The 14,243-nt window shown below is 39.5% G+C and overlaps 2 protein-coding genes and 1 long non-coding RNA gene across 4 annotated transcripts; 2 read left to right on the top strand and 1 right to left on the bottom strand.

Annotated features, from left to right (window-relative positions):
• Positions 1 to 22: 22 nt before the first annotated feature.
• Positions 23 to 7,984, top strand: rnf115a (ring finger protein 115a). The gene is made up of 9 exons (XM_026316572.2): positions 23 to 152; positions 4,026 to 4,084; positions 4,345 to 4,399; positions 4,627 to 4,910; positions 5,065 to 5,133; positions 5,221 to 5,293; positions 5,386 to 5,479; positions 6,347 to 6,462; positions 6,823 to 7,984. The coding sequence occupies exons 1-9, from the start codon at positions 75 to 77 to the stop codon at positions 6,940 to 6,942; spliced, it is 948 nt and encodes a 315-aa protein (XP_026172357.1). The 5' UTR covers positions 23 to 74; the 3' UTR covers positions 6,943 to 7,984.
• Positions 7,985 to 7,992: 8 nt separating this feature from the next.
• gba1 (glucosylceramidase beta 1) lies at positions 7,993 to 13,246 on the bottom strand. Of its 2 annotated transcripts, XM_026316567.2 has the most exons (12): positions 13,048 to 13,246; positions 12,882 to 12,947; positions 12,066 to 12,257; positions 11,835 to 11,981; positions 11,308 to 11,441; positions 11,041 to 11,213; positions 10,853 to 10,942; positions 10,594 to 10,741; positions 9,578 to 9,802; positions 8,975 to 9,138; positions 8,754 to 8,870; positions 7,993 to 8,667 (listed from the first exon to the last, which is right to left on the bottom strand). In XM_026316567.2, the coding sequence occupies exons 1-12, from the start codon at positions 13,058 to 13,060 to the stop codon at positions 8,562 to 8,564; spliced, it is 1,575 nt and encodes a 524-aa protein (XP_026172352.1). In that variant the 5' UTR covers positions 13,061 to 13,246; the 3' UTR covers positions 7,993 to 8,561. The 2 variants fall into 2 exon arrangements, with proteins under 2 accessions (XP_026172352.1, XP_026172353.1); XM_026316568.2 differs by lacking the exon at positions 13,048 to 13,246 and having other exon boundaries at positions 12,882 to 13,015.
• Positions 11,131 to 12,912, top strand: LOC113136107 (uncharacterized). The gene is made up of 2 exons (XR_004463264.1): positions 11,131 to 11,245; positions 11,922 to 12,912. It is a non-coding gene; the product is annotated as an uncharacterized LOC113136107 (long non-coding RNA).
• Positions 13,247 to 14,243: the final 997 nt, after the last annotated feature.

The raw sequence follows: 14,243 nt of genomic DNA, 5'->3' as shown, positions 1-14,243 counted from the left end.
TGCCGGACCGGGGGCGGGCAGCAGTCTTCAGTTTGTGGAGGAATGACGTCAGTGTTTGTGCTGGACTGGGGAAGATGGCGGAGGCTGCGGCTGTTCCCCCGCATCGGTTTTTCTGTCACTGTTGTAAGGGAGAAGTAAACCCCAAACTCCCGGTGAGTCCGATGGTTTACTTTCTTTATCGCTTATACTCTCTTGTGTGATACGTGCGATTGACAAATCGGCGTTTGTGCGAAAAACCGTTTGCTCCGCTTGGTTGCTACAGCTAAGTCCTAGCTAACCTGCTAGCAGTTAGCATTGTTTGTTGTTAACTCAGTAGCTAAAAAAACTCTTGACACTCGTAAATGTCTTCTTCAGAAATCAGACATCTAAAGCGAACATCAACGGGTGTTATTAGATTTTATGTTTAAGGCAGTTTTGTTAAAGAGCCATACTTTAGCTCAACTCGCGATCTGGTAGCTTGGAATGTAACGTTAATGTTAAGCACAAAAACAACCCAAACAACTGAGAGAAGAAATTACCTTGTAATTTAATTTTATATATAATACTATTATTAGTTTGATTCTTAGTCAATTTTCGTTTTCAGTTTTTATTTCCTTTAATAGACATTCTTGGCAGGAAGAGTTCGGGAATCTTCAGGAGTGTAAACATGTTTAGTTTCATTATCACAGTCAAGAAGGAGGTTCATATAATGTCTAGATGTGACATGATGTCCCACATTTAGCTGAGAGTTTTATTTAAACAGAAAGTTTCCTGTGTGCACCTCTTTAAAACTAACTTTCCACAATGTAACAGTCTGCTGTAAATCCCATTTTCATGAAGCTCATAATGTTGACTTTTGTCCTGAGGCTGGTTTAGAGAGATGCTGATTCAACATTTTGAAAGCTATCACCTGTGCTTGTGTTGACTTATATTACTACGGAACTGATTAGTTGATTAATCACTTCACTGTGTAGATTTTAACCGGAATTACATTTTTTTTTACAGTTACCAGGCCTGAAAGTTGTTCCATTTGCTGGTTTCCATGTGGATAAATCAATTAAACAATCAATTTGAATAGGCCAAGTTGTGCTTTAGGAAAGTTGAATGGGAACTTTTATATATCTATCTAAATATCTATTTTATATTGCTAAAATTATTTGTAAATAATAATGAAATGATTGGCAGATTAATTGAAAACAAATATATTCTGTTAGTCTGCCTTGAATTAATATACATTAGGTGGCCAAAATATATTTATTAAACTGTGGATTGAGTGTATATCCTATTGTCTATGTGTCTAGCTGCCACTGTGGCCATTAAGGTAGCGAGCTGGACTGTCTTTTTGTCACACTGAATCTTTATTTTTGTGGTATGGTTGGGGGTAATTTCAGCCTGCCCTGCCACAGACTCACAGCTTGGATATAGACACAGCTTGTCTCAGGCACACTCAATCCTGTGGCATGTCTTCACTGAGCCAAATGACACTTCAGGAGTATATCACTCTACTGCTCTACTATAGTATATCCCGGGGACCATCTTCCAGTCATGTATCCATTTATACAACAGATAGGATCACCTTACTGAAACCAAGTGATATCTAAATGACATGGGCTGCTTACTGCAGTGCTTCTAAACCATTTTTGTCAGTGACCCTGGTTTTAGATCCCTAGAGTTTTGCTAACTAAGCTAAATGAGGCTGGTAGATTGTTCATGTGAGCTCCACATACTACGGTATAGTGTTTAAATATATATCCTATAGAAAGCTTATATTTTGTGAACTACTTTATTCTTTAACATGTCATAAAACAAATGTAACACTCTCATTTCTCATAGGTCTGTATATTAACTGAACCCAAGTAGAGAAACCTTGACTTATATTGAGTGGACGGCATATAATCCAGCTGTACCAGCTGACAGTATTGTCTTCCTTGTTCTGTCGCAGTAGTTTGTTAAACACTGCACACTTTTAGGTGTGGTTGGCAGACCAGCTCTACCTCCTTGGTAACATTCATAAAAAACACATCGTCATACAAATCTGACGGATATTATCCCCTCAAAAACAAACTAAAAGTATTATTTTGTTTACAAGGCCAGTCAGCAAAAGGCCTTTAACATGTTTTTATGGTTCCCCTCTAGGACTGGATGACAGCCCTAAGTATATTTTCCAGATAAAAATACATCACTATATGTTTTTTATTTAACTTAGTCTGGCAAATACAGTATATGCATATTAGTTTAAAAAAAAAAGAAAAAAAAAGAGCTAATTTTCAGCACAGGGAACTGTGTTCATTTCTTCACCAGACAAAACTTTCCATACAGTGGTGTGAAAAAGTGTTGGCCCCCTTCCTGATTTCTTTTTTTTTTGCATGTTTGTCACACTTTGTTTCAGATGATCAAACAAATTGAAACATTACTCAAAGATAACACAAGTAAACACATCATGCAATTTTTAAATGATGGTTTTTATTATTAAGGGAAAAGTCAGACTTTTCCAGTCTGGAAAAGGTTATAAAGCTTTGGGACTGCAGCGAACCACAGTGAGAGCCATTATCTACAAATGGTGAAAATATGGAACAGTGGAGAACCTTCCCGGGAGTGGCCGGCCGACCAAAATTACCCCAAGAGTGCAGCGACGACTCATCCAAGAGGTCACAAAAGACCCCACAACAACATCCAAAGAGGCCTCACTTGCCTCAGTTAAGGTCACTGTTCGTGACCCCGCCATAAGAAAGAGAGTGGGCAAAAATGAGCATGGCAGAGTTCCAAGACGAAAACCACAGCTGAGCAAAAAGAACATAAAGGCTCGTCTCAGTTTTGCCAGAAAACAAATTGATGATCCCCAAGACTGGGGAAAATACTCTGGAAAGTATGGATGTGGAGACAAAAGTTGAACTTTTTGGAAGGTGTGTGTCCCATTACGTCTGGTGTAAAAGTAACACCACATTTCAGAAAAAGAACATCATACCAACAGTAAAATATGGTGGTGGTAGTGTGATGGTCTGAGGCTCTTTTGCTGCTTCAGGACCTGGAAGACTTGCTGTGATAATTGGAACCATGAATTCTGCTGTCTACCAAAAAATCATGAAGAAGAATGTCTGGCCATCTGTTTGTGAACTCAAGCTGAAGCAAACTCGGGTTCTGCAGCAGGACAATGATCCAAAACACACCAGAAAGTTCACCTCTGAATGGCTGAAGAAAAGCAAAATGAAGACTTTGGAGTGGCCTAGTCAAAGTCCTGACCTGAATCCGATTGAGATGCTGTGGCATGACCTTAAAAAGGCGGTTCATGGTCGAAAACCCACCAGTGTGTCTGAATTACAACAATTCTGCAAAGACGAGTGGGCCAAAATTCCTCCACAGCGCTGTAATAGATTAATTGAAAGTTATTGCAAACGCTTGATTGCAGTTGTTGCTGCTAAGGGTGGCCCAACAAGTTATTAGGTTTAGGGGGCAAACACTTTTAAACCACAGTTAAGTTATGTTTTAATGGGGGGGGGGAACGTTTTTTCACACAGGGCCATGTTGTTTTCCCTTAATGATAAAAACCATTTTAAAAACTGCATGATGTGCTTACTTGTGTTATCTTTGACCAATATTTTAAACTTGTTTGATGATCTGAAACATGAAAGTGTGACAAACATGCAAAAAATAAGAAATCAGGAAGGGGGCCAACACTTTTTCACACCACTGTATCTGTAAAACAAAAACTTCAACCAAGCATTGTTGTTCTTTAGTTCTCTGGTAGTTATCAACACAGGGAATAAAATAATACTACAATAAGATCATATCTCCTCTAAAATAATAAAACTAAAGTGAAGCTGAAAAGTTTAAGACAAAATTCATTTGCAGCTACCTTGTCAATCATTTATTTGTTTCAGAAATGCCAACAGTGTTGTCCATTAAATATCTTTTGGATTTTGACAGTTGGTCCGACATAACCAGACATCTAAACACATTGCCATCTGCTCTAAAAAAAATTATAAGGATTATAATTATATTGATCAGATTTTTTTGTGTGAGTCAGTCTTTTCTGTGACTCTTTCCAGGAGTACATCTGTCCAAGATGTGATTCAGGTTTCATAGAGGAAGTAACAGAAGACTCCAGGTAAGAGACTGTTATTGTAGGCATTCACTATGCATTATTTGTCCAGACATCATGAGATGCTGATAGTGTTAGTCTAGAACCAAAAGAGATAGAGTGGTTGTTAATGTTTTCTTAAACCTATATGTTTTTGCTGTTGAGGTTTGTAGGCTGAACATGTAGTTTTCATCCTAGACTAACATTAAAGCTAAACATGTATAAATAGTTCAGTGGACATTGCTTTTGACATTGCACTTGTCTTTTGTCCCTTTTGTTTCCCTCAGTCTCCTAGAGGGCGGCGCTAACGGGATAGATGACACAGCCACACAGTTTGCAGAGGTATGAGCTGGGATTTTGAGGGATTTCTTGGAGTATAGGGTGTGGAAGGGAGCAAAGAGGATGAATGACAATCATTTTATGTGTTCTGATTGATTGTTTTGATGCTTTTTCTCTCCCCCTTCCTTCTTCTCTGGTTCTTTTATTGCACTGCTTGGTTTCTTCAAAACCCACTCTATTTTCAAATTCGTACTTGCCCTCTACCTTGTGCTGTGCCGACATCCCTGCAGCTTTGGCACCTGTTGTTACTGGAGCGACCATTTACAACAGATAGCGACACCCCTGACTCAGAACCCCGGCTCCCTGGAGGACGCCTGGGTGGTCTCAGTGACCTGGGGGGTTTAGGAGGCGGGCCAATTGGGGGGTCAGTCCCAGCAGGACTAGGGGGAGCTATGGGAGGTCTACTAGGAGCTGGGGAGCACTGGGGGTCAGGACGTCTCCCTCGCATGCACAGCCAGAGAAGATACAGGTCCAGAGGCAGCAGCAGACCAGACCGCTCGCCTGCTGTGGAAGGGTGAGTAGTTGCCTTCTGCCTTCCTTATCCTCTTGGCTCTCTTCACCACCTTGCATACTCCCACTCATATTAATGACAGTGCTATTTATGCTCTTACAATCCTGACTGTTCTTCTTTTGGTCAGTGGCATTAACTGTTTCTGTCTTCTTCACAGGATTGTACAACAGTTTCTTGCTGGCCTCTTTGCCAATTCTGGTGTCCCTGGATCACCTCCACTCTCATGGTGAGATGACAGTACAGTAGCATTACAGTGTAACTGATATTTCAGTATTATTCCTCATCAACCTGTGGGTATCTGTGTCTCATTGAGGACGGGGATGCTGCACTCTAACCCTGGAGATTACGCCTGGGGACAGGGAGGGCTAGATGCTGTGATAACACAGGTAAACCAAACATAAGATAACTCCTTACAATATTTTGTGTTCCTTTCACTTTTTAATTTTTCTTTAGCTTACAGCTGCATATGTGTGTGTAGTTACTAGGTCAGCTGGAGAACACAGGACCTCCTCCAGCAGAGAAAGAGAAGATCTCTTCTCTTCCAACTGTTACTATCTCTCAGGAACAAGCAGGTCAGACACTCTCCTTTTCACATCTTTTTCTAATTGAAATAAAAATATTTTGTGTCCTCAATCTATTGGATATTCAATAATTGTGTGTGGACTATGAGCTAAGTGTGCATCATAGGCTGCAAATGCTGTTGAATCTTACCTACTGGGTAGGTTAAAAGTAGTTCTTTTCACTGTGCTGCGCTATTAGAACATGTCAAAGCTGTTAGTGCTGTATTCTGATTAGTCAGAACAATGAACAAAGTCAAGACAGAAGTCAATGTGGCATAATGAGCTGTAACATAACTTCCAAAAAAGGGCAGAGACATTCCTCTGCAAAGAAAGGCATAACTTTTAGTTATATATGCATTATTTAATCATATAAATCTCATATTAGCAACATATAGGTTATACATGTATACTATACATTCTGTAAAAAAATTGACAGCAACACCTCTATTATTTTTCTTTTCAATGTCTGGGATTTGTATACAGCATGAAACAGGACTTGTGTTTATATGAAGTTGCTGTCTGCCAAGAGAAGCCTCTGAATCTCTTTACTTGTCGACCTTTCACCTCACCTGTGCTGTAACTGTATGGTTACTTATGGACTCTAGGTCTTGCAGGGCTATTGATAACGAGAGCGATGGGATAAATTAATGTCTGTGTGCCTTCAGACTATTATCTCATTCTTTCTAGTGATTAATGAGACCATACTCTGTACCCTTGTTGTCCTAATTTCCTGCTAAGAAATGTAACAACAAATCTGTTTTGGCTTTAATAGTTTGAAGCATTTCTCCCCAACTCGGTGACTGATGATTACCACTAGAAATCACAAAATGATTAATATCCATTGAATTATTAAAACCATGTTTATTTCCTGCCCTGTAGACTGCTGTATGGAATGTCCAGTTTGCAAAGAGGACTTTGCTGTGGGAGAGCCAGTCAGACAGCTACCCTGTAACCACTTCTTTCATTCAGACTGTATAGTACCATGGCTGGAAATGGTGAGTCATTAGGAAAAAAGCAGAACTTAACAGAATAAACCTATGAGCTAGTTCCATAACCACATGTAGCAGGGTGCAGTATATAAGCACTTCACTTTGCTTCTGATGGTAGTACGACCTAAATAAAATTTTCACAGATGCTGGTGATCTCTATAGAGACGTAGGGGCAAAGTCAAGGTTTGGCTGACAGTGTTTGTTATTGTCGAAAATTTGTAAAAAAGACTAAAATCAATAATGTATTAGTGTGACAATAAAGATATAAATTTTAAATAGAGTCAAATTGCAACCAAATTATCATTGTAAAACAGGGCTAAAATAAGGAAATCTAATGTTGTCACATTCTGTTCTGTGGCCATGTAGCATGACACATGCCCAGTGTGTAGGAAGAGTTTGAATGGAGAAGACAGCAGCAGTCAACCCCCATCAGAGTCCCCCTCCCTCTCCATGGACCCTCGTACACAGGAGAGATGGTCCTTCTGAGACGCCCACCTGTGTCCTCCCTCAGTTCTCCTCGCCTACATCCAACACACCGAGAAGACAGAAATGCTTCTCACTTTCCCCCGTTCATCTCTGTTGCAGTCATAATCATCTCGGTCTGATTTCTTTTTTATCTTTTTCTATTTTAATGGCTTTCTCCTCAACCATGTACTCAGTTATCCCATAAAGACGTCTTAACAGTCAGTTGAGGTCTGCTGGATCTCTTTTTGCCTAATGACAAACCAGCCTACAATGATAATGATCGAGCCCACGTCTTCTCTATTTTCACCTCTCAAGCAAAGTCCTTTTCCGTTCTTCTTGAAATGCACTGGTGCAGTATCCTCACTCGGGGTAATGCCAGACTAGCTCTCTTTATTCACCCGATGATTCGTTGAAACCTGCAACTGAGCCCTGTATGGCATATCAGAATACTGTAGAGATTACTTTCACCTTTGGCATTCACAGAGGCAAAACAACATGAACACCCATAGGTTGGCAAAAATGTTACATTTACAAAAAGTGAAAATTTTGTCAGGAAGATGATTGAATTCTTTAGTGTATTTAGTCTGGTGGTGTTTTATTGGCTAGCATTGCAAAGGTGTTCATGTTACTACATCTGCCCTCTGTCATGCACTTCATCCTATAGGCACATGTTGAGTCACTGCTGTTTAATGGCAACAAATGGGAGTTGAGACAAAATTGAAGCAAAAGATTCCTCACGACCTTCGGGACTCATCTACACCGGGAAAAAATAGCAGTAAGGGAATGATATTAAAAATTAACAGAGCTCTGGCCATAATTTAAACATACTCCTTCATGTGTATATATTAGAAACAGATGGCATCCCTCTGTCATTTTATTCCTTTGTCTCTTTCACATTTTTATCACTTTTTTATGTAAATAATTTCAGTCCAACAACTTATAGTTTGCAAAGGAAAAAAAACATTAAGAATGGAGACACAAATGTGAAATACCTGATTATCAAACTGTATATTATATATATGAAAAATGTCTATGATGTATTAATAAATTGACAAAAAAAAACCATAATGATCAAATTTTCGTTACTTACAATCATTTTAATGCAAGTGTTATGTTTATATCATGCCTGTTCTCAGAGATACTTAATAGTAAAAATGACATGAAATATTTTAGAACGATATGTGCATCATTTAGAATTAAATAGCAGCAAAACAATTAATTTACAAACTCTGTACATTATTTATATTCATATTTAGAGGTCTGACATTCTGGGGGCACTTTTATCATCTTACTAGCTACAAATCAAGGCACCATCAATGCAGTCATTACTATCCAGATAGCAATCAGTGCATTTAAAAAAGGAAGTCACCAAAGCAATGCAGTTCATTACAGCTGAAAAAAATTATAAATTATAAGGAATGATAAACTTAAAAATGTGAATTATTTAAGGTGGTAACTGATTTCGCAATAAGAGGATCCAACATTAGTTTCTCAGTTTTCAGGTTAGTTCAGGCCAATGACCTGTGTGGTCTCCCCCCCACATCTTGTCTTTCCTGGTGTGGTATCTGCCTGTCTGCGATTAAATGTTAAAGGCAAAGGTGCCAGAAAAAACAAAAACAAATGTAAGCTTGTATTATTCATCAGTGTGTGTTCCAAGCAAGTGTAAGCAACGAATGGGCCGGAGCAGAGAAGGGGATGTAGCCCACAGTGGGATCCCAGACTTCAAACTCAATCACTAACGATGACCTAAAAATACACACACAAAAATGCAGTTCAGCAGAAACCATTAACCTGTCATTTAGACAAACTGAAACTGATTTGATGTACAGTACCTGTTGAGTATGATGAGCACTACTGAGCCATCTGTTCGGATGAAAGCAGAGTATTCTAGGTCTGTTTCTTTGCTGGGGGACACACCCACTCTCTGAGACCCCTCCCAGAGGAATTTACTGTATTAAAAATGTGACATGTATCAATCTCATTACACAGCAACCTTGTTGTGATGCATTCAATGTGAAAAATATCGTGTAAGGCTCAAAAAACTGTCTTCTACCTGAAGTGAGCCATGCTATAAAAGGTTGGCTGCTTGTAGAAGACGTCACGCTTTGCATCTACAATAACAGGGCTGTCCACAAAGTTTTTAACCCAGTTTGGCCCACCGGTCTGATCCAGCACCATGTTCCAGTCAGTCCAACCCACCACATAATAATTTACGTCCTGCCATAGAGAAAGCACCCACACATTAGTCCCTAGGATAGTCCCTTTTTTTTTTTTTTTAAATGAATGCATTGGAGTTGTGCCTGGTGTTTTGTTTAAATGTCACACGGACAGCACATCTACATAAACAAATCCCTTCTGATTCTCAAGATGTGTGGAGTCTGAATTCACCAATGCAAAATGGATAGGTTGGATGGAGTCCAATTTCCTTTGAGGGAAATTGGACTTAGAGGGAGAGACAGGAGAAACAAAACACCAGTTCCAGCCTGCTCTGGCCTACAGGCAGTTTTGTGGAGGGCATGTGCTGCAGAGTGCAACTTGTAAACCTGCACTGCAGCATCGGGGAGGTGACTCACCTTTAGTAACAACTCACAGCTTGTCAAACCTCACATCTGTTACAGCAGATTTGACTAAGCAAGTGAAGATAAGACACTCTTACCTCTATAATGTCATGTGCATACTTTTCAGCCCTGTCCCATCTACCCAGCTTCACCCCTCTGTCGAGTGGGTTCCACCCAGCACAGGCCTCTGTGCCAAACAGGTAATACTCTGGGTAAAGGTCATGGGTGGTTCCCAGGCTTATTTCAGCTGGAACAACACTATCCATGTACCAGTGGACTGCCACACCATGAATGTATTGTGCTGCATGAACATCATTCAGCACCTGGAGAGACAAGGGAAGAAAAAACTTGAAACTAACTTGAAAAGAAAAGGGCATTATTTAGTTTCTTGAAAAAAAAATTATTTCATTTACAAATGTCTTAATAGTTTCTCTTGACTGCAATGGACAGCAATACTAGTTTCTGTATCAGAGTGAAAAGGTGCCATGAGACTTTATACACATGTCAACCAAAGGAGGGTGTTGAATCCATTGTTTGTAACATTTCAGTTAGTGTCACCAAATCACAGCGAATGCTGTCAGTGCTGCTGAATACAGTAAGAAAGCTCACTTTGGTTTAATGGGCAAGCACTGATTATAGCAAAGACTTCAGTTATCTGAAAAGAATTCATAACTTTCAATTAGTTAATTGATCATTAATTTACTGCCTTACTTCCAAGTAAGTATAACTGATTCTATCTTTTGGAATTACTTTTTTATACAACTGGAAAGTACTGGAACATGTGATATAATAATAAATAACTCTAGGTCACATCATCCCTCCTGTTTTTCAATCATATTTTCATACTTTGGGTGGCATCTATTAAACTGCATTGTGTGCGCAGTATTAAAAAGGTGTTAGAAAATCTTCAATTGACAGTTTTAGATTTAGCAAACAATACATATTTTTCAATATATATCCCCCAGCACCCAAACACTTCTACCTAACAACAAGTTATATGTTATTAAGATTTGTTTTATGAGTTTTGATTTTGTTTTTGCAGCACCAAGACCAGTGCAGCTTCAGTTATAATAAGGTTTACCAAGGCACACTAGCTCTCTGTTTTTAGCCTCACCACTTTGGCCCAGTGAGGCAGCAGTAGGCGATTGTCATCCAGTATAAGGACGTGAGTGTGTGGGTATGATGAAGCCTTTAGAGCGGGGCCCAGGTCCAGAGCGACCCAGTCCCTCTGCTCCTCAGGGGTGAAGCCGAGAGCTTGGAAACTGCAGTGAGACAAAGATAGTTCTCAGTCTGGTGTGAGATTTAGAAGCCATGACAGTGGTTAATATAAACATTTCAATAGAAATCAATCATAAAATCAACTGAGTAGAGACCTGTAGTTTGTCATCTCTCCTGCAGAGGGCTCATTTCCTGTGGTCAGAGCCCAGAAGGTCAAGTTATATTTAGCATATTCCTCAAGGAACCTGAGAAGAAAGTGTCAAGCAATCATCCAAATAAATTTCCCTTGTATCAAACATCACCAACATGCGACATCACTTTAAGATAAAGTCACTTATGACACCTAATATAGTACTGAGCCCATGATTTATGCTCCTTGCCACCAGGCTGGCCTTTCAGGGAGCCCTTTCCTGTGAGAGCACCATTAGTTTTCATCCAGGCAGGGGCACTCCAGGCACTGGCCAGCAGAGAGAGGGGACGAGGAGACAAGGCCTGGGCACGCTGCAGGAGAGGAATCTGAGGAAGAAGAGGAGGAGGAAAGAATAGAGGTGTGCACAAATGGTGTTTGTGTGGGTGTGTGTGTGCGTGCGAGAAGAAGAAAGAGAGAGACCTTCATGTTGATGTCCTCAGGGGCCAGAGTAAAGTTGTCTAGGTTGTAGTCTTCAGGTGTGTCAGCATAGGTGTACAGACGGGTGGAGAAGTCACAGCTCGCCATGGGGACACGCACCACGGTGTAGCCGATACCTGCCAGAGACACAGGACCATTAACAAGTGAGGCTGGCTGACATAGAGAATCATTATCATCATTATTGGTTTAAGCTAAAATAATAATCAGAGATTAACTATTGAAGCTTTCGTTTTACAGACGGTGAAAATGTAACATGGAACATACAGTTCATTACTTTAAACATCAGTTTAATAAATAATTCTGCATATGCTGCCATAACATCAAATCTATGTATAGATTAAAAAAATATATATCATTATTGATATTAAATTGATGTCTTAAACCATACAGCCGAGGCCTAATAATGTAATAACTAGCAAAAGTGATGCTAGAAAAAGCGGATGCTTGGTTTGCTGCCCTAACTAGCTTGCGTACATATAGACGCCTGTGGCAGAATGTGTGTAGTGTACCTTCGCTGGAGAAGTACTGTCGTAGCAGCTGGTCTTGCACACCAGCAGAAAGGGACAGGATGTTAATGGCTGTCGCGTCTGTCATAGCTCCACCAAATCCCTTGACCTTCTGGTACTTCTGGTAAGGATTGATGGTCAGCCTGAGGTCTGAAGGAGACACATAAACTGAACAGATGCTCCGCACCTGTTCCGAACACCACTGACAACCCAATAAAAGCCCACGTCATTCACCTGCCCCGGAGCTCTTGACCCGAACCTGACCCTGGCCTGGCTCCAGTCTGCTGCCTGCCTTGCTGCTCAGGTAGGATGAGAACTGTCCTAGCGGAGGCAGGGTGGCTGAGCCAACACTATCACAGTAGGTGGAATTACACTCGCACACCACTGAGTCATGGCCAAAGTTTCGAGCAACACATTTATTGCTTCCTGGAAGACGACATACAGTCATGATTTTACTGTGCGACACATTGTTTTGATGACACAGAGAAGAGGAAAAATAAGAATAAAAAGAATTATCAGTAGCATTAACTAAGTACATTTACTCAAGTACACTACTGTAGTACAAGTTTGAGGTATTTGTACTACATTTCAATTTTCTGCTGCTTAATGCTTGGACTCCCTGACATTTCAGAGGCAAATATACTTTTTACTACACTGACTTTTTCAATAAAATGATCACAAAAATGGGTTGCTCCCTGGTGTCAGAATATCACAGACTACCCACTTAGAATGTGATACAACAAAAATTTTAAGATCCAAAATATATAATCATCGAAACAGAGTTAAATTTAGCTCCACCTTTATCTGCTGCAATATTAAAATAATGCACCAATCATTATAATCCAAGAAAATGATACATTAGTGTGAACTGTGCCATTTTGCATAATAAGTACTATAAGTACTTTTTTCCCTTGGTGCTTCAAACAAACTTTGATGCTAATTTTGTGCTTAAATGTGATGGCAGGACTTCTACTCTGTGGTACTCTTATTTTGAGGATCTGAGTACTTCTTCCTCCACATAAAATAATGGTGGTGTGTTTGTTGTCTTACCTGCAGAGAGGGTCACTTCTGCTGTAAGACACAGAAGGGCCAAAAGCACAGACGCTGCCATTTTATCTAGAAAGACAGTACCTTTAGTTTAATTTGTTTAAAGCGGCGTTTCAGTTAGCACTGTACAAGTTAACGACTGCTCTGGCTGTTTAGCTGACACACACACATTTCACTGTCATGTCATTCAGAGGATTTCACAGGAGCAGATCTCGCCTCACACGATCCTGACAGAAACTCTGGCATGTCCTGGAAGCTGATCTGAATATTTTCACCCAGCTGACACCTTAAAATGATCCGATCCGCAAAAGCAGCGAGTGTTTCCGATGCACTTTTGCTTAATAGGCTAATGGGACTTTCTGCAGTCATGTGACTTTGTAACATATCACGTGAACATCCGTGCACCAACCTGTCCCAGCAGCAGGTGGCGCTTTAGCAACAAATAGGTTATAACCAGCACGCTACAACCAGACTTTTCTATTCAGATCACACCCGAGATGAGTTTTATCTTTTTAGACTTTCACTACGATTTCGACACAACAGATGAGGTTAATAAAATATTACTTTGAGAAATGTTTTAGTAATTTTATCAATTTTTACAGCATTTTGAATAGCAGTGGTGGAAATGTAACTAATTGCATTTGCTCAAGTATAAATACCATGTTAATATCAATGTCAATTTTAGTTTTATGGCACTTTTAAAACAGACGTGTGACCCAAAGTGCTGCACACACTCACAATTAATAACAGATTAAAAGTAGAATAAACTAAAAGTGAGAAACATTATTTTACTTTGGATTACGTACTGTTCTACTGTTCTAACCCTAACCCTTTTCATGCCACTTTATATTTCACTAAATGACTAAATGACAGAAAACGTTATATCTGAGAACTTTTGCTACTTGCTACTTTGTACAACATGAAACGTTTAAAAACTACATTCATTAAACTGCCCAACTGTACATACAAGTAGAGACTGTTTTGATAATTAAGCTTTTTGTATGCTCAACATTTCATGGATCCGGCTTGTTTAGCTTCTGTAGAACTGTGATTGCAGTTATTTATTTATTTTTCACAAACCAATCAACCAACTAATTGAAAAAAGAATCAGGGAAATAATTTATAAAAAATAATTATTACTTGCAGTCCTATACACAAATGTTAAAAATGAGCTCTATCTCAACCAAATGCAGCAGTGAAATGCTCCAAAGACATTAATGCATAACAATAACAGCAATCACATTTCGCTTTTCACATTTTTCTGCATGAGAACATAATTATTTCCCTCATTATGATAATATACTTTTATTAAAGTGAGATTTTAAATGCGTGACTTCCTTTTCTGGGACTATTTTTGCAGTGTAG

This window comes from Mastacembelus armatus, chromosome 16 (assembly GCF_900324485.2).
Source record: "Mastacembelus armatus chromosome 16, fMasArm1.2, whole genome shotgun sequence".
NCBI lineage: Eukaryota > Metazoa > Chordata > Actinopteri > Synbranchiformes > Mastacembelidae > Mastacembelus > Mastacembelus armatus.
This window is presented reverse-complemented; position numbering and strand designations above follow the sequence as displayed.

What these genes read in the sequence shown, in the direction of transcription:
- rnf115a (XM_026316572.2), top strand. Translation starts at nt 75, where the DNA reads ATGGCGGAGGCTGCGGCTGTTCCCCCGCATCGGTTTTTCTGTCACTGT. An exon ending in CAGCCACACAGTTTGCAGAG is followed by an intron (nt 4,400 to 4,626) that starts GTATGAGCTGGG and finishes ACATCCCTGCAG; the next exon opens with CTTTGGCACCTGTTGTTACT. An exon ending in TAGTACCATGGCTGGAAATG is followed by an intron (nt 6,463 to 6,822) that starts GTGAGTCATTAG and finishes GTGGCCATGTAG; the next exon opens with CATGACACATGCCCAGTGTG.
- gba1 (XM_026316567.2), bottom strand. An exon ending in ATGCACATGACATTATAGAG is followed by an intron (nt 9,139 to 9,577) that starts GTAAGAGTGTCT and finishes TCTCTATGGCAG; the next exon opens with GACGTAAATTATTATGTGGT. An exon ending in GTGCTCATCATACTCAACAG is followed by an intron (nt 8,668 to 8,753) that starts GTACTGTACATC and finishes GTGTATTTTTAG; the next exon opens with GTCATCGTTAGTGATTGAGT.